The sequence below is a fragment of the Triticum dicoccoides genome, chromosome 5B, assembly GCF_002162155.2.
Source record: "Triticum dicoccoides isolate Atlit2015 ecotype Zavitan chromosome 5B, WEW_v2.0, whole genome shotgun sequence".
Taxonomy (NCBI): domain Eukaryota; kingdom Viridiplantae; phylum Streptophyta; class Magnoliopsida; order Poales; family Poaceae; genus Triticum; species Triticum dicoccoides.
In genome coordinates, this window is record NC_041389.1 from 693848154 (window position 1) to 693865397 (window position 17244).

Genomic DNA, 17244 nt, shown 5'->3' on the forward strand with positions numbered 1-17244 from the left:
CAGTTAAAAACAATGTGAAATAGTTTCACTACTTATGCCACCTAGAACACCACAATATAATGGTGTGTCCGAACGTCATAACCGTACTTTATTAGATATGGTGCGATCTATGATGTGTCTTACCGATCTACCACTATCGTTTTGGGGTTATGCATTAGAGACAGCTGCATTCACGTTAAATAGGGCACCATCAAAATCCGTTGAGACGACGCCTTATGAACTGTGGTTTAGCAAGAAACCAAAGTTATCGTTTCTTAAATTTGGGGTTGCGATGCTTATATGAAAAGGTTTCATCCTGATAAGCTCAAACTCAAATCGGAGAAGTGCGTCTTCATAGGATATCCAAAGGAAACTATTGGATACACCTTCTATCACAGATCCGAAAGGCAAGACTTTTGTTGCTAAATTCGGAAACTTTCTGGAGAAGGAGTTTCTCTCGAAAGAAGTGAGTGGGAGGAAAGTAGAACTTGACGAGGTAACTGTACCTGCTCCCTTACTGGAAAGTAGTTCATCACAGAAAACTGTTTCAGTGACATCTACACCAGTCAGTGAGGAAGCCAATGATAATGATCATGAAACTTCAGATCAAGATACTACTGAACTTCGTAGATCAACCAGAGTAAGATCCGCACCAGAGTGGTACGGTAATCCTGTTCTGGAGGTCATGCTACTAGATCATGATGAACCTACGAACTATGAAGAAGCGATGGTGAGCCCAAATTCCGCAAAGTGGCTAGAAGCCATGAAATCTGAGATATGATCCATGTATGAGAACAAAGTGTAGACTTTGATTGACTTGCCCGATGATCGGTGAGTCATTAAGAATAAATGGATCTTCAAGAGGAAGACAGACGTTGATAGAAGTGTTACTATCTACAAAGCTAGACTTGTCGAAAAAGGTTTTTGACAAAGTTCAAGGTGTTGAATACGATGAGATTTTTTTGCTCGTATCGATGCTTAAAAGTCTGTCCGAATCATGTTAGCAATTGCCGCATTTTATGAAATCTGGCAAATGGATAAACAAAACTGCATTCCTTAATGGATTTATTAAAGAAGAGTTGTATATGATGCAACCAGAAGGTTTTGTCAATCCAAAGGGAGCTAACAAAGTGTGCAAGCTCCAGCGATCCATTTATGGACTGGTGTAAGCCTCTCAGAGTTGGAATAAACGTTTTGATAGTGTGATCAAAGCATTTGGTTTTATACAGACTTTTGGAGAAGCCTGTATTTACAAGAAAGTGAGTGGGAGCTCTGTAGCATTTCTGATATTATATGTGGATGACATATTATTGATTGGAAATGATATAGAATTTCTGGATAGCATAAAGGGATACTTGAATAAAAGTTTTTCAAGAAAAGACCTCAGTAAAAGCTACTTATATATTAAGAATCAAGATCTATTGAGATAGATCAAGACACTTGATAAGATTTTCAATGACTACATACCTTGGCAAGATTTTGAAATAGTTCAAAATGGAACAGTTAAAGAAAGAGTTCTTGCCTGTGTTGCAAAGGTATGAAATTGAGTAAGACTCAAATCCCGATCACAGCAGAAAATAGAAAGAGAATGAAAAGTCATTCCCTATGCCTCAGTCATAGGTTCTATAAAGTATGCTATGCTATGTACCAGACCTATTGTATACCTTGCTCTGTATTTGGCAAGGGAGTACAATAGTGATCTAGGAGTAGATCACTGGACATTGGTCAAGAATATCCTTAGTAAGGACTAAGGAGATGTTTCTCGATTATGGAGGTGATAAAAGAGTTTGTTGTAAAAGTTACATCAGTGCAAACTTTTACACTGATCCAGATGACTCTAAGTCTCAATCTGGATACATATTGAAAGTGGGAGCAATTAGCTAGAATAGCTCCGCACAGAGCATTGTAGACATAGGATATTTGCAAAATACATACGGCTCTGAATATGACAGACCCGTTGACTAAGCTTCTCTCACGAGCAAAACATGATCACACCTTAGTACTCTTTGGGTGTTAATCACATAGCGATGTAAACTAGATTACTGAATCTAGTAAACCCTTTGGGTGTTGGTTACATAGCGATGTGAACTATGGGTGTTAATCACATGGTGATATGAACTATTGCTGTTAAATCACATGGCGATGTGAACTAGATTATTGACTCTAGTGCAAGTGGGAGACTGAAGGAAATATGCCCTAGAGGCAATAATAAAGTTATTATTTATTTCCTTATATCATGATAAATGTTTATTATTCATGCTAGAATTGTATTAACCGGAAACATAATACATGTGTGAATACATAGACAAACAGAGTGTCACTAGTATGCCTCTACTTGACTAGCTCGTTAATCAAAAGATGGTTATGTTTCCTGACCATGAACAATGAGTTGTTATTTGATTAACGAGGTCACATCATTAGTTGAATGATCTGATTGACATGACCCATTCCATTAGCTTAGCACCTGATCGTTTAGTATGTTGCTATTGCTTTCTTCATGACTTATACATGTTCCTATGACTATGAGATTATGCAACTCCCGTTTACCGGAGGAACACTTTGGGTACTACCAAACGTCACAGCGTAAATGGGTGATTATAAAGGAGTACTACAGGTGTCTCCAATGGTCGATGTTGGGTTGGCGTATTTCGAGATTAGGATTTGTCACTCCGATTGTCGGAGAGGTATCTCTGGGCCCTCTCGGTAATGCACATCACATAAGCCTTGCAAGCACTGCAACTAATATGTTAGTTGTGAGATGATGTATTACGGAACGAGTAAAGAGACTTGCCGGTAACGAGATTGAACTAGGTATTGGATACCGACGATCAAATCTCGGGCAAGTAACATACCGATGACAAAGGGAACAACGTATGTTGTTATGCGGTCTGACCGATAAAGATCTTCGTAGAATATGTAGGAGCCAATATGGGCATCCATGTCCCGCTATTGGTTATTGACCGGAGACATGTCTCGGTCATGTCTACATTGTTCTCGAACCCGTAGGGTCCGCACGCTTAAGGTTACGATGACAGTTATATTATGAGTTTATGCATTTTGATGTACCGAAGGAGTTCGGAGTCCCGGATGAGATCGGGGACATGACGAGGAGTCTCGAAATGGTCGAGACGTAAAGATCGATATATTGGACGACTATATTCGGACATCGGAAAGGTTCCGAGTGATTCGGGTATTTTTCGGAGTACCGGGTAGTTACGGGAGAAGTAATGGGCCTTGATGGGCTTTAGTGGGAAGAGGAAAAAGGCTGCTGCGCCCCCCCTCCCCTTTGGTCCGAATTGGACTAGGGAAAAGGGGGCCGGCCACCTCTCCTTCTCCTCCTATTCCTTCTCCCTTCCTCCCCTCTTGGTGGACTCCTACTAGGACTTGGAGTCCTAGTAGGACTCCCTATCCTGGCCGCACCTTTGCCTTGGCCGGCCTCCTCCTCCTCCATCCTTTATATACGGAGGCAGGGGCACCTCTAAACACATAAGTTGACACAAGTTGATCCACGTGATCGATTCCTTAGCCGTGTGCGGTGCCCCCTGCCACCATATTCCTCGATAATACTGTAGCGGAGTTTAGGCGAAGCCCTGCTGCTGTAGTTCATCAAGATCGTCACCACGCCGTCGTGCTGACGAAACTCTTCCCCGACACTTTGCTGGATCGGAGTCCGGGGATCGTCATCGAGCTGAACGTGTGCTCGAACTCGGAGGTGCCGTAGTTTCGGTGCTTGATCGGTTGGATCGTGAAGACGTACGACTACTTCCTCTACGTCGTGTCATTGCTTCCGCAGTCGGTCTGTGTTGGGTACGTAGACAACACTCTCCTCTCGTTGCTATGCATCACATGATCCTGTGTGCGCGTAGGAAATTTTTTGAAATTACTACGAAACCCAACACGAGTGCCATGATTTCAGATCTGAACCTATTATGTTTTCATGAATATATGTGAGTTATTGATCCTATCTTGCAAGTCTATAGTCACCTACTATGTGTTATGATCCGGCAACCCCGAAGTGACAATAATCGGGACCACTCCCGGTGATGACCATAGTTTGAGGAGTTCATGTATTCACTATGTGCTAATGCTTTGTTCCGGTTCTCTATTAAAAGGAGGCCTTAATATCCCTTAGTTTCCAATAGGACCCCACTGCCACGGGAGGGTAGGACAAAAGATGTCATGCAAGTTCTTTTCCATAAGCACGTATGACTATATTCGGAATACATACCTACATTACATTGATGAACTGGAGCTAGTTCTGTGTCACCCTATGTTATGACTGTTACATGATGAACCACATCCGGCATAATTATCCATCATTGATCCGGTGCCTACGAGTTTTCCATATATTGGTTCTCGCTTATTTACTTTTCCGTTGTTACTGTTACAATCACTACAAAATACCAAAAACATTACTTTTTGCTGTCTTTACCTCTGTTACCGTTACCACCACTATCATATTACTTTGCTACTAAACACTCTACTGCAGATACTAAGTTTCCAGGTGTGGTTGAATTGACAACTCAGCTGCTAATACTTGAGAATATTCTTTGGCTCCCCTTGTGTCGAATCAACAAATGTGGGTTGAATAGTCTACCCTCGAAAACTGTTGTGATCCCCTATACTTGTGGGTTATCAGGGCGCCAAGGTCCGGTTCGTCAATCTGACGAAGACATTCACTTCAAGTGTTGCAGCCCCTGTGCACATTGAAGTCTCTTCGGCTGAAGCATCTGCTCAGCCTACTGAAGAACATGCCAGCACCACTGATGAGAATCAGGCTGCTGAAGAAAATGAAAGTACCAGGGCTGATGACTGCATTCCAGTTGCTGAAGAAATTGCCAGGGCATCCACTAGTGGTGCGCCTGAAGAAAATAAAGAAGTCAGGGTAACTGCATCAGCTGCACCTGAAGAAACTGAACCAAATTCTTCTGCTCCTCCTGCGCCTACACTAACTCTGATCCTTCCATCTGCATCGGATGCAAGGAATACCAAGGCTGCAGAGCGTGTAACCATGAAGAAAAGGAAGGCATCAACTTCATCAGATTCTTCAGCTCCGAAGAAGATGAAGCCTTTGACAAGCTCAATTGACAACCCAATTGATGCCGTTCCTGTCTCATTCATGCCATCAAAATACCTTGTTCCTTTTGATGAAGATTATGTGATTCCAAGTAAATCTGATGAAGAGAATCCTTCTGCTGCTTTGTCAGAGCAGTTGGATGAAGAAAATTAAAGTGGATGCAATCCCTTCCACACCAGTTATCTCCTCGCATATGCCTCAGTTTACTGCTGAAGAGGCCGGCGTTGAAGAAATGGAAGATGAGGACGTGGACATTGGCTGTACCACACCTGTGCTAAATGATGACTTTTGGGAAAGTCAGCACCCCAACTCTCCAGTGTTCACTCCACTTCAAGAAATTCCTCAGTCCCCTGCTGCTACCGAAGTACAAATGGGATCTGAAGAACCTCATGCAACCCCATCTGTCCATGAAGAAATTCCAGCCACTAGTGCTGAAGAAATTGTAAATGAAGAATTGAAGACCCAGGCTGCAGCTGAAGAAGAACCTGAAATTCCTTAGCCTGAGGATCCCGAGATTGCGATTCCTGAGGTGATAATGCAATTGACTAACACTCCTCAGCCCAAGCCAAAGGATCCCTTCTCAAAGAAGCAAAAATTCAAGGCTGATGACTTCTTCGGCGAGCATGTTTTCTTCACTGAATTCAATCCTTATGACAATGCTCGTCTTCGAATGAAGCGCTTCTAGACTGCCAGCCAGGCCAATTTCTATTCTTCACTGCTTTTCAACAAGGACAAAGTCTTCGACCACCAGCGTATTCCTCACGTGGACATGGAATCAATGCCTTGCTTCTCACTAGTCCTCAGTATAATTCATGATGCAGGACTGCTCAATTTTTGCACTGACATAGTTGATTGGAATGAAGAGCTTATTCTTCAGTTCTACGCAACGCTGCACATCACAGGTGACGCTGATGATATCAACACTTGGGTGTTGGACTGGATGACCGAAACCACTCATTACAAGGCACCGGCCTCTGAATTACTTCATGCCCTCCCAATTAGTCCTCCACCTGAAGGTGCTCGTTGTCTATACCAAGAACCTGAACTTACTGGTCATTACATGCAAGTGCTCATGAAGCCTCTAAAGCTTGGTCAAGCCCCAAGGACCAAATCCCCCGTGAAGGAATTGATGTATGTACCAAGAACCGTCTACCGCATTCTGACGAAGACTATGAGTCCCATCAAAGGCCATGACTCATCCAATGAGGAAATTGTTGGCATCATGAAGAATATGCTATTCAACATCATGCATGGCATCCCTGTAAATTATCACGATTTCTTCATAAGGACTCTGGCAAATGTTGCACTTTCTCCGTTTGAGCTGAAGCCTTATGCTCCTTGGATTATGAGATTCATTAGAACAAGGTCTTCACTCAACTACAAAGCAGATACACTCAACCATGGCAGCTACTTGCCCCCTATTGAAGTCCTCAAGAGGACATATTCCTCAGCTGATGAAAAGGGCAAGGCACCAGCTGTCATCGATGAAGGTATTCATCCATTGGATGGTCAGTTCCGCAAAGCCGCATCTTATTCCACCAAGGATGACTCTGCCACTCATGATTCTGCTGCAAATGCATCCAAGCAAAATCCTCAAGCCACTGCTCCTCGTGTGATGACTGACCGTGAGCTGCTTCTTAGTCTTCACCAGAAGGTGGATCGAAACCACAAATGGGTTAAGCGTCAGTTTGGCTCTATTCTTCACAACATGACTTCTACACATAATGAAGTGAAGAAAAACCATTACTACCTCCATGAAGTCTTCGATCGCACCTGGGCTATTCTGTCACATCTCTATGGTGAAGAAGATCTAAAGCAAATGGGTTTCAAGGAAGAGTTTGACTGGTCTGCTCAACAACGTTGGCGCTCCTTCATCATCATGATATTCTTCAGGGGCGTTAGTACTCATTTTCAACCCTTTTGATCATTTGATGACAAAGGGGAAGAAATTTGAGTTTGTCTTCAAGCGGGTCTATCTTATATGGGCGTTTTTTTTTGCTAAGTTACAACTCTCGTTCTTCTGATGACTTTGCTGGATCGAGTTGTAATCTTAAACTCTATGGTGGCCTGATACTTTTACTGTGTTCTTCTGCATGCTTATTCCTCATTAATGTTAATGCACGCATGCTAAATTACATCAGTCACCATATTTCATCATGCATTTCAAATTCTTCATACTATATGTCAAATGCGTGTATGAATTACAAGACATAGGGGGAGATCTCCATGATTATACTCTTCAAGTGCGCATTGCTTCAAAAGCAAATTCCTCACTATGCACATCTTCAGAAGGAGTTCTTCTATATCTTGCAATCAAATTCCTCAATATCAGTATTTACACTTCATTTGATTATCCCCGTTGAAAACTTAACCTATATTGTCATCAATCACCAAAAAGGGGGAGATTGTAAGTGCATCTAGTGCCCCTTAGTGATTTTGGTGTATTGAAGACTTATAGGTTAAGAACTGATGCGTTTGTGAGTGTACACAGGTCTATAAGTCTATGAGGAGTTTGATATTTACAGAGAAAGTTGACCCCTAAAAATGAAGTTCTTCGACTGAAGACTTTGGATTTTTGAAGACTTTTTGAAGACTTTGAAAGTGAAGAAATTGGTGTGACCTTGAAGACTTGGAAATCATTCAAGGAACATGAAGCGTGAAGACTTTGTTTTCGTAGTTTCATTTTCTCTTTCTTGAGTCATAGGAAACACCGTACTGTTAAAGGGGGTCGAGGAAATACTAAGGAAAAATTTCCATGCGATGCTCAACTCAAAATCCCACACCTACCAATCCCTTCGAGTGAAGCCATTGGAAATCTCATACAGTTCAGTCAATTTCTTCAGTGACAGAGACGAAGTTCTTCTTGTCGCTGAGGAATTTGTTCTGACTGAGGAGTTAGGAATTTGCCAGTGCGGATTGCCTACACAGTGTGGAACATGATAGCCTTGAGGAATTTGAGAGTCATAATTCCAACCGATGTTGTGCTACGCGCCAGCTGCCCCAAAATATATACCCACCTAACGGTCATATCATTGAAGGGCATTTATGTCTTATCATGTCGGGCTGCTCCCTAGGCTATAAATAGCCGCCCCCTACAACCACTAGCTGGTTGGCTGCTCCAACAGAAACTGACACTTGTCATTTGAGAGCATTCGATCCTCCGAGGACTTTGAGCGAAAATCATCAAGTGAGGAAAACCCAAACCCAAACACCTTCAAACCCAAAGTGATTGAGCATCACTGAAGAGATTGATCCTGCATGGATCCGACGCTTGTTACCTTTGAAGACTGTGCTTCTTCCATACGGTTAGGCGTCAAGGTCTAGAGCATCCAAGAGGAATTGTGGATCGCCGAGTGACCAAGTTTGTGAAGGTTCGTAAGTCACCTGAAGACTTACCACGAGTGATTGGGCGAGGTCTGTGTGACTTTAGCTCAAGGAGAATACGGCGAGGATTGTGTGTCTGGGACTGTGTGTCCTCGAGTTTAAATACTCAGCCGCTCCAACCAGATGTACAACTGAGACAACAGTTGGAACTGGTCTACCAAATCTTTGTCTTCACCAAGTTTACTGGTTCTATATTCCTCAACTCTTTCATTTCCTCAATTCTGTTGTGAGTGCTTGTTCATATCTGTTTGAAGACTTTGACTGAAGACTTTCTCAATTTTCTTAGTTCAATTTCGTCAGTCTGTTCGTCTTCATCTTGTGTTATCCTGTGCTTACGCTTTCTGTACTCTGTGCTTGTCTTCATTTCATCATGATGACTATGCCTGTGTTCTACCATGTTTACTTTTGAGTACTTATTCCGCCGCAAGTAGTTCTTCACTTAGGAAATTCCTCACCCTGAAATTCCTCAGTGAAGAATTCATAAAAATTGCCTATTCACCCCCCTCTAGTCGATATAACACACTTTCAAAAAACAATTATGTTCTTCACCAAAAAGCAATTACGTTTTTGGTAGGAAAAGAAAAACATTACTTCGTTCTCTTCCCCTTTTAAGAGAAGGCAGAGGAGGGCCGTGTTGAATGACATCATGGCAACGGTTTTCAACCCCTCCCACCTCTGTCTATTGATTTCGTCAATAGTGAAAATTTCAGTTCGTACATAGAGGAAGGCTAAGTTTTTTGTTTGGTGGCACCGGAGCGGCAAGGATGGTGTCACATGAAAATAAGTTGGTCCCCGATCTATTGCTCACCACGACAACATTAAAGAGTGGATGGTCTCGCATGCCTGTCGTGCACTGGGTGGTGGCATGTTTTTATTTCTTCGTGGTGTGCATGGTGGTTGTTGTTTGTCGATCACGTCAAAGAGTACCGTTGGAGGTTCGTCAGTGAAGGATTTGGCTTTCTTCCCTAACATCGTCAGTGGATCTGGGGCTACGTCAACATAGGGACATTCACCCAGTTGACATGACACATTGATATTTGTCTCATCGCTCGCATCGGTTCTGTACATAGCCTCTCAAAGCCTCACACGCGATGGTAATGGCCCCCGACAAGGATCACGGTGGATCTGGAGATTGGAGGCGGTTGCAGGATGGGTGTGTGCAGAGAGCCTAATGGACTTATCTCTAATGATATTTTCCCTATGGCTCTTTTCAACAAAGTTTTCATAACACCTTTCATCTCTCAATTTCTCTAGCAGATCTCACATGTGTTTTGTATATGCACTATTTTTTGTTTCATGCTAATACACTTTCCTTGGGGAAAACATGCTCTTAGTATATATTATAGAAGCAGATTTCTACCTCATAGTTAATGTGGATACTTTTATCTATGTATCGTCCCCAAGTTTCAGTGCACAAAATGTCTCTCAATTTCTCTATTAGGGAAGTTTTCGGGGGTCCTATTTCATTTTCATTTTTTACATAGAGGGAGCCCTAGTTTTTAGTTTGGTGGCATCAGGAACGGCGAGGGCGGCACCACATTGAATAACTTCCCCTCGATCTCTTGTTCACCGCGAAGAGTGGGTGGTCTCGTGTGCTTTGTCCTCCACTCGGTGGTGATGTGCCTTTGTTTCTCAATGGTGTGCATGGTGGTTGTTGTTTGTGGATCCAAGATGATGTCAAAGTGCATGGTTGGAGGTTTGTTGGTGGAGGATTCGACTTTCTTCCTCGGTATCATCGGTTGACTCGGTCTAGGTCGACACAGAAACATTCCCCCAGCCGACATGCCACATCGGCAATTGTCTCGTTACTCGTATCGGTTCTGTATATAGCCTCTCAAACCCTCACTTGGCAATCGCAAATAGCCCCCGGCAAGCATCACAGTGGTCCTAGAGGTTGGTGACGGTTGCAGGGTGGGTGTGTGCGGGGAGTCGGAAGGACTTATCTCTAATGATGCTTTCCATATGGCACTTTTCGGCAAAGTTTTCATAACACTTGTCATCTCTTGGTTTCTTTGGCCGCTTTGTATACGCACTATATTTTTTTGTTTAGCGGTCATACAAGCGGAATAAAGCTGTTCAGTTTAATAGTAGAGAAGCTAGATTTCCGCCTCATAATTAACATGTATACTTTTATTTATTGCCTTAAGTTATGGTGCTACTCCAAACTATACTTACTATACACTATCACAAATACTTAAAACAAATAGCCAAATAAAATCAGCATGGCGGACATCAACATGCCGTCCTTCTCCAACACGACGCATTAATATGCAACCCGTCCTCAAACACGACGACCTATATAACAGGTCATCGTGGGAGGTAATTTTTAGGTGAAGAATTTCTATTAAATATAACCACAAACGATTAGGTCGCTTCATTTTTCTTTACATGGAATGCCACAAATTGACCCCCAAAAAAACAGAATGTCACAGTTGACAATCTAGAAACACACATGTGCCTTGCAAACGGTGCTACTTTTGCTTCACGTAAGCAGTGATGCCAAAGGTATCATCGCACACGCACCGCGTCATCGGTTTTTCCAGCCACCAGCATTTGGCCGACTGCGCCGCACGAAGGGGGAAGGAAAGAGGAAAACAGGGGGCGGCTCGGCGGGACGGAAGGCGGAGGAGAGAGAGAGGAAGCGGTCTCAGTTCTCGATCTCCGAGGTTGGTGGCGGCGGCTAGGGCTGGAAGCCGGCGGTCGAGGCAGATCTGATCCGCGGGTGGCGGTGCAGAGGCGAGACTCCCCGGAGCTTCGGCCGGACCGGCCATCCGATTCCGCGGCCCGCCTCTGCGATGGTTCGATCTCCGCCCCCCACCTCCACCCAGCAGTAATTTTATTATCCTCCTAGGGTTCAAATTTGGGCGAGATCATCGCCGGATCCCCCGGGTAGTTCTCGTGCTGGGGCGGCCAGGCCGGTCTCGATCCGTGGGCGCTGCCAGTGCCAGTTCGAGTCAAATTCCCCATTTCCTCTGTGCTTGAGTTCGTCGCGCCACTACGATCCCTCTAGCCCACACACTGGACTTTGATAAATAGTAAGTACTTGATCTAGCTTCTTTGTGTTATTTACTTGTTCCCTGACTTCGTCCATTTTGGGGGAATTTTTGTACTCCCTCTGTTCCTAAATACAAGTCTTTTTTAGAGATTTCAAATGGACTACCATATACGGATGCATATAGACATATTTTAGAGTGTAGATTCACTCATTTTGCTTCCGTTGTAGCCCCTTGTTGGAATCTCTAAAAAGACTTCCATTTGGGAACAGAGGGAGTAGTACACATGGATAAGCATTAGGCTAGTGTGTGCTGTAGAGATTGTTTTGTGGTTTTGATTCCCTGGCGGCCGCCGTGGAAATTGTAACGAGCTGACGGTGGCATGTGTTTCTGTAGGTCTCTGGCTGCTGCTGCTGACTGCAGTGATGAATTCGAGGCCGATCGTGCTCGTCTTCCTCCTGCTCGTGCTCATCATATCATCGCAGTTCGAGTGGAAGCAGCAGATCGGTGAGGCCGAGGCGAGTCCCGAAGCTACGTGGCGGAGGCAGCAACCGCTGGTCGTAAGGGAAGATGGCGTTAAAGAGAAAGTGAGTGAGCCGCTCTCCTGGCGTTTTGTCGTTTGTCGAATTGCATTCACTCTAGGTTGATTTTAGTGCATGCCCTCGGCATTCTATTTGGCGGGAAATTATCTACTAGTATCTTCTTGGAGGCACCCCTATTTATTGCCATTGTTTGTTGTGCTACCTTGTTTTGTACATGTTGCGGAAGAATTGGTGCTGGCATATGGTAGCGTTTTTAGAACTTTGTGCACACATAGATTGGAAGTTTGTAACCACCACCACAAGTGCTCTCTATGAAAAAAAATTGAAACCTGTGATGTGTGATCAACTTAGTTCTTTTGGTTGCATTTCATCCTCTCTAGCAGCCAACTTTTCTTTCTGATGCTACTATAATGTTGATCGAAATAATTAAATTGTGTGGCATGATATAGTAGCTGTCTTCAGAATAATCTGTGTGCATTTATGTCGGAATGTTCTATATTTCCTTTTCTTCTTTCCATTTAATTGCATACTGCTGTTCAGTTTCAAGAAAGTGAGTTTTAAGTTTAGCGCACCCCCTCTCTAAACTTTGAAAATATATGCAAGTATTGCTTAGTGAAGAAGTTGAGTGACCTGTGGAAGTTTCATGATCACTTGTCCACTTTCTGCTGTATTTGGAGCATACAGATTTAGCCATGTTTCTTTGTCATGATCATAGCACTAATTATTACTCCTTCCCAACGCCTGCTTTGTGATGGATCTGGCTGTAGAACGGGAACATCATAAGTTTGTTAATTTTGAGTTTAGAGCATCCCCAATATATGCAAGTATTGCTTAGTGAAGAAGTTGAGTGACCTGTGGAAGTTTCATGATCATTTATTATTCACTTTCTGCTATATTTGGAGCATACAGATTTAGCCCTGTTTCTTTGTTGTGATGACGCTAATTATTACTCTTTCTCAACGCCTATGCTTTCTGATGGATCTGACGGTAGAACGGGAATAGCATAAGTTTGTTATCTGAAGAAAGAGCCAATGGCTTTATTTTTAGAAGGTGTATGCAATCTTCTGCAATTAATTGATACATTGTGCAGCTAGGCTTACTGGTATGGTGATTGCTTTATTACCTAAGAACTTTTAGGGAAGTATTGCGCTTCATGCGACAGTTTTTGATAAGCAGGTGTTCAGTGCCAGTAACTATGACGCACAAGGCGGTTTTCTTGTTTCCATGTTCCATCCCTTTTGTGCGGATTCAGATTAACATTCAACACTCACAAGTTTATGTATCAATCTACAGATAATACTGGCGCAGGAGAAGAACATCCAGCAGCTCACCGAGCTCATCCAGAGCCTCCAGGTGCAGCTGCTGCATTGTCGTGGCAGCAACAGCACTGCTCATGGCGCCTCCTCGAATCAGTCTTCAGCAAGTTACGCCGAAGCGGACAGACATCAGATAATCGATGACTGATGACCCTTCAACATGCCCAGGTACTTTGCATCACAGTACAACCGTCTCAAGGACACACACCTGAATGATATATGAAAGGCACCGTCGTCGCGCATCACCATGTAGTGCCCTGGAGTCTAGGGAGCTGTCTTAGTGTCCTGATGTGCTGTGCTATTGACAACACTATGACCCACCCCTTCTAATACCTCTTCACCCTCGGCCTGTACAGTGTTATATTGTAACTGTATCATGTAAATTTAGCCCACCTTCCTCTATTGAGATTGAGATTGAGATTGAGATTGAGATTGAGATTTTACTCATACCGATCCCTGCTGCGATCATCATCGATATTCCCTCCGTCCGAAAATACTTGTCATCAAAATGGACAAAAAAGGATGTATCTAGAACTAAAATACATCTAGATACATCCTCTTTTATTCATTTTGATGACAAGTATTTCCGGACTGAGGGAGTACTTTCTATCCGCGACAATACACGTGCAGCAGTCTGTAGTGGGTGGGGCAATTTCTCGGCGATATGGTGGTCTGCAAGAAAGGGGTAAGGCAGGCACTCTACAACCTACATGAGCTTTTGCAAGCATGTGTTATTAGTGTTTAAATGTGGCATCATCAGAATATAAACACACGAGGATTGTTCAAAAAAGCATACTATCAAAGAATCAAGTAGAAAAGCAGCATGAAGAATCTCAAGCATCTCATGCTTAATGAACAAGGTACGCAGGCACAGAGCACACAAATCAACAGTCACAGTGATGACTGAACTCAATGCAGCTACAGATAGCAGCTAGTGTCTGTCAGGAATCCACGAAACAAAAAGAAGTAGAAGAAGAAGAATCACAGATGATCATGGTCATGGATGATGATGGATTGGATGGGTGGATGACTACTTCTTGAGGAACTGGAGGCCGTTGGCCTGGGAGTAGCGCTCCATGAAGCGCATGAAGCGGTCCCAGTCCCTGGGGGTGCGCATCACGTACTTGGCCTCCACGGCCGCCGGCTTGCCGTTGACGAACTTGGCGCTGACGTCCACGGAGCTCAGCGTGCCCTCCTCGTCGACCATGTAGAACCCCGTGATGTCGCCCAGCTCCGCCGACGAGTCGAACACCGACGGCTGCTCGAAGGTGAAGATGGCCACCCCGTTGCTGCCGTCCCGGGACTTGGTCAGCCGCACGTCCGGGATCGTCTGCTCGTCCGTGCCCTGGATGAACTGGATCGACGGCCGCGACGTCATCGCCATCGCCACCACCGACGATGATCGCCGGGAACTGGTCGTTGGGTGCAATGGCTTGTGCAGCTGCACGGTGACGCCGCTGAAGGAGGTGTGCAGCTGGCTCGTCCTCCTCTGGCACGATGAACCTGAAAGTTAGGAATGGTGTCAGATAGATACTGAAACTTATTGGAGGTGCATAGTGCACGCTACAATGTTGTACAGTACTCCCTCCGTAAACTAATATAAGAGTGTTTAGAATACTAAAGTAGTGATCTAAACGTTTTTATATTAGTTTACAGAGGGAGTACGTTCTACGACTTCACAAACTAAATTGTTCGGACCGATACTACGATTTTGGCCAATAGAATCAACAGGATTTAAAATCTTATCATAGAGTTTTGATCGTGGTTCATAATCCACGAATCTGAAACCCCTGGTGTGTCGTCGACTAGCACACAGCACAGTTGCCATCAGTGCACTGTCATAACAGAAGCTGAGTGTCTGCAAAGATAGACTTGCTTTTCTCATAACTGAACATTAAGGCTCTGTTCGTTTTGATCCTGATTTGGTTTGGAACTCCACGATTTTGCGATCCTACCATGGGGTTTTCAACTGATTACGATTCTGACAGCGTTAGCTTGATGTTAATTTAGACTATCACAACCTTGCCTCCCAATGCAGTATCATTCATAATTGGTAAGTAAGCATCCATAAGCAAAACCTTGCCTTTTTTTTTTCAAACTACAAGCATTAAGGCTATGCTTGTTTAGAAAGAAACATGCAGAAAACATAAGGATATTTCGTCACCTGAGGCGAGGAGATGCGAAGGGCGGGTCTAAACTAGAGACGACTACTTTGGAGAACCATAATGTAACTTTCGATTTGCTTCAATTTCTCTGGTATGTCATCACAAATGAAAGCAGATTGCTGAAAGAAATATCGTTTCCAAGTACATCCTGCCCTGCCCATAGGAAGAAGGTGGGCAGATCATGTGCCCACGCACCTAGCAGCCACCAGTGCACGTAGCACATCACCGGATCACCCTCTCTATGATGCTACCACTGATGTGATGCACCGTCACCGTGTATCTGTTCTCTGAACGAACGAATTCTAGGCTATCCCAGTCCCAGAGCAGACAGTGCTTGATTACACGTGACCACTACATACACAACAGGGAACTAGAAGAGCAAGGTACGGAAATGCAGCTCGGTTAGCTGGGTGACTGAGAATTACAAGAACCTGCGGCGAGGCATCGTCGGCGGGGCTGCGGCCGCGCCGCGGCCGGCGAGGCGACGGCCAGAGCTTCCATGGCCGGCTGGGTGAGGAAGAGAGGGATGCTGGCGTAGAGGAGGATGGAAGAGGGTGTGGTTTTTGAGTGGTGCAGAGGAGGGAGATGATGGCAGGAGCGATTGGGTGGCCCCGTGTTCCAACCACAGCCATCCATCCATCCGCCCCTTTGGCGATCCGTGTCAATGTTTTTCCTTGCCACCCTGGCATCCTCTGGTATTTGCGTGCATGCCCAAGTAGAAAAAAAAAAGTTACACCAGTGCAAAATAGGCGAAAACTAGTCGGGCAAGCACAATCTTTATCTTTATTACCTAATAATAATAAAACAAATTGGGTTTCTGGTCGTCCGTCATTAGAATTACCCCCGAAGTTGGCATAAATTACCCATTATGCCACCCGTAAGTTGAAAAAACGGTTCGCTTTTATCAAAATCGAGCTCGGTTTTACGTTATTAGACATCGCTACGTTCATATAACAGGATCGCCCCAGTTGCACCGTTTTCCTATTTTGTTTTCCTTTTTAATTTCTCATTTTTGTTTTAGTTTTTCCTTTTTTAAATTAATTTTTGATTTATAAAAGAACCAAAATTTAAAAAGCCGTGAGTTATTTTTGTATTGAGAAATCATAAATTGTTTGTGAATTCAAAAAACATTTCAAAAATCATAAAATGATCATGGTTTCAAAAAACTGTTCATGTTTTACAAAAAAGATCATGATTTCAAATACATGTCACGAAATGAGAAATGTTCATGCTTTACAAAATAGTACTCCCTCCGTCCCAAAATAAGTGACTCAAAAATGACTCAACTTTGTACTAACTTTAGTACAAAATTGACTCACTTTTGAGTCACTTATTTTGGGACGGAGGGAGTATTATTCAAAACATATTCGGGAGTTTAAAAAATGTCCATAAAATTTAGAATATGTTCAAAAAATTGAGAAATGTTCTCTCCTCTTTTTTTCTATCGCAAGCGCGCATCCTCCCCGCACTCAGCAGTTAATGGGCCGGCCCAGTTGCACCGTTTTCCTATTTTGTTTTTTCCTTTTTAATTTCTCATTTTTGTTTTTGTTTTTTCCTTTTTTAAATTAATTTTTGATTTATAAAAGAACCAAATTTTAAAAAGCTGTGAGTTATTTTTTTATTGAGAAATCATAAATTGTTTGTGAATTCAAAAAACATTTCAAAAATCATAAAATGATCACGGTTTCAAAAAACTGTTCATGTTTTACAAAAAAGATCACGATTTCAAATAAATGTCATGAAATGAGAAATGTTCATGCTTTCTAAAATAGTATTATTCAAAACATA

At 43.4% G+C, this 17244-nt stretch overlaps 2 protein-coding genes across 4 annotated transcripts; one reads left to right on the top strand and one right to left on the bottom strand.

Moving 5' to 3' along the window:
• Positions 1-10956: 10956 nt before the first annotated feature.
• LOC119312701 lies at positions 10957-13738 on the top strand. Of its 2 annotated transcripts, none has more exons than XM_037588455.1 (3): positions 10957-11238; positions 11830-12020; positions 13269-13738. In XM_037588455.1, the coding sequence occupies exons 2-3, from the start codon at positions 11859-11861 to the stop codon at positions 13437-13439; spliced, it is 333 nt and encodes a 110-aa protein (XP_037444352.1). In that variant the 5' UTR covers positions 10957-11238; positions 11830-11858; the 3' UTR covers positions 13440-13738. The 2 variants fall into 2 exon arrangements, with proteins under 2 accessions (XP_037444352.1, XP_037444351.1); XM_037588454.1 differs by having other exon boundaries at positions 10959-11475.
• A 370-nt stretch (positions 13739-14108) lies between these two features.
• On the bottom strand, positions 14109-16041 carry LOC119312703 (photosystem II reaction center PSB28 protein, chloroplastic-like). Of its 2 annotated transcripts, none has more exons than XM_037588457.1 (2): positions 15888-16041; positions 14109-14794 (listed from the first exon to the last, which is right to left on the bottom strand). In XM_037588457.1, exons 1-2 carry the CDS (start codon positions 15955-15957, stop codon positions 14322-14324), a joined length of 543 nt encoding a protein of 180 aa, XP_037444354.1. In that variant the 5' UTR covers positions 15958-16041; the 3' UTR covers positions 14109-14321. The 2 variants fall into 2 exon arrangements, with proteins under 2 accessions (XP_037444354.1, XP_037444353.1); XM_037588456.1 differs by having other exon boundaries at positions 15882-16026.
• Between the last annotated feature and the right edge of the window lie 1203 nt (positions 16042-17244).

Bases quoted from the DNA above. Each gene is read 5' to 3' on its own strand.
- LOC119312701 (XM_037588455.1), top strand. From the start codon at position 11,859: ATGAATTCGAGGCCGATCGTGCTCGTCTTCCTCCTGCTCGTGCTCATC. The intron at 12,021-13,268 runs GTGAGTGAGCCG...ATCAATCTACAG, and splicing joins AAGATGGCGTTAAAGAGAAA to ATAATACTGGCGCAGGAGAA.
- LOC119312703 (XM_037588456.1), bottom strand. From the start codon at position 15,957: ATGGAAGCTCTGGCCGTCGCCTCGCCGGCCGCGGCGCGGCCGCAGCCC. The intron at 14,795-15,881 runs GTAATTCTCAGT...CCTAACTTTCAG, and splicing joins ATGCCTCGCCGCAGGTTCTT to GTTCATCGTGCCAGAGGAGG.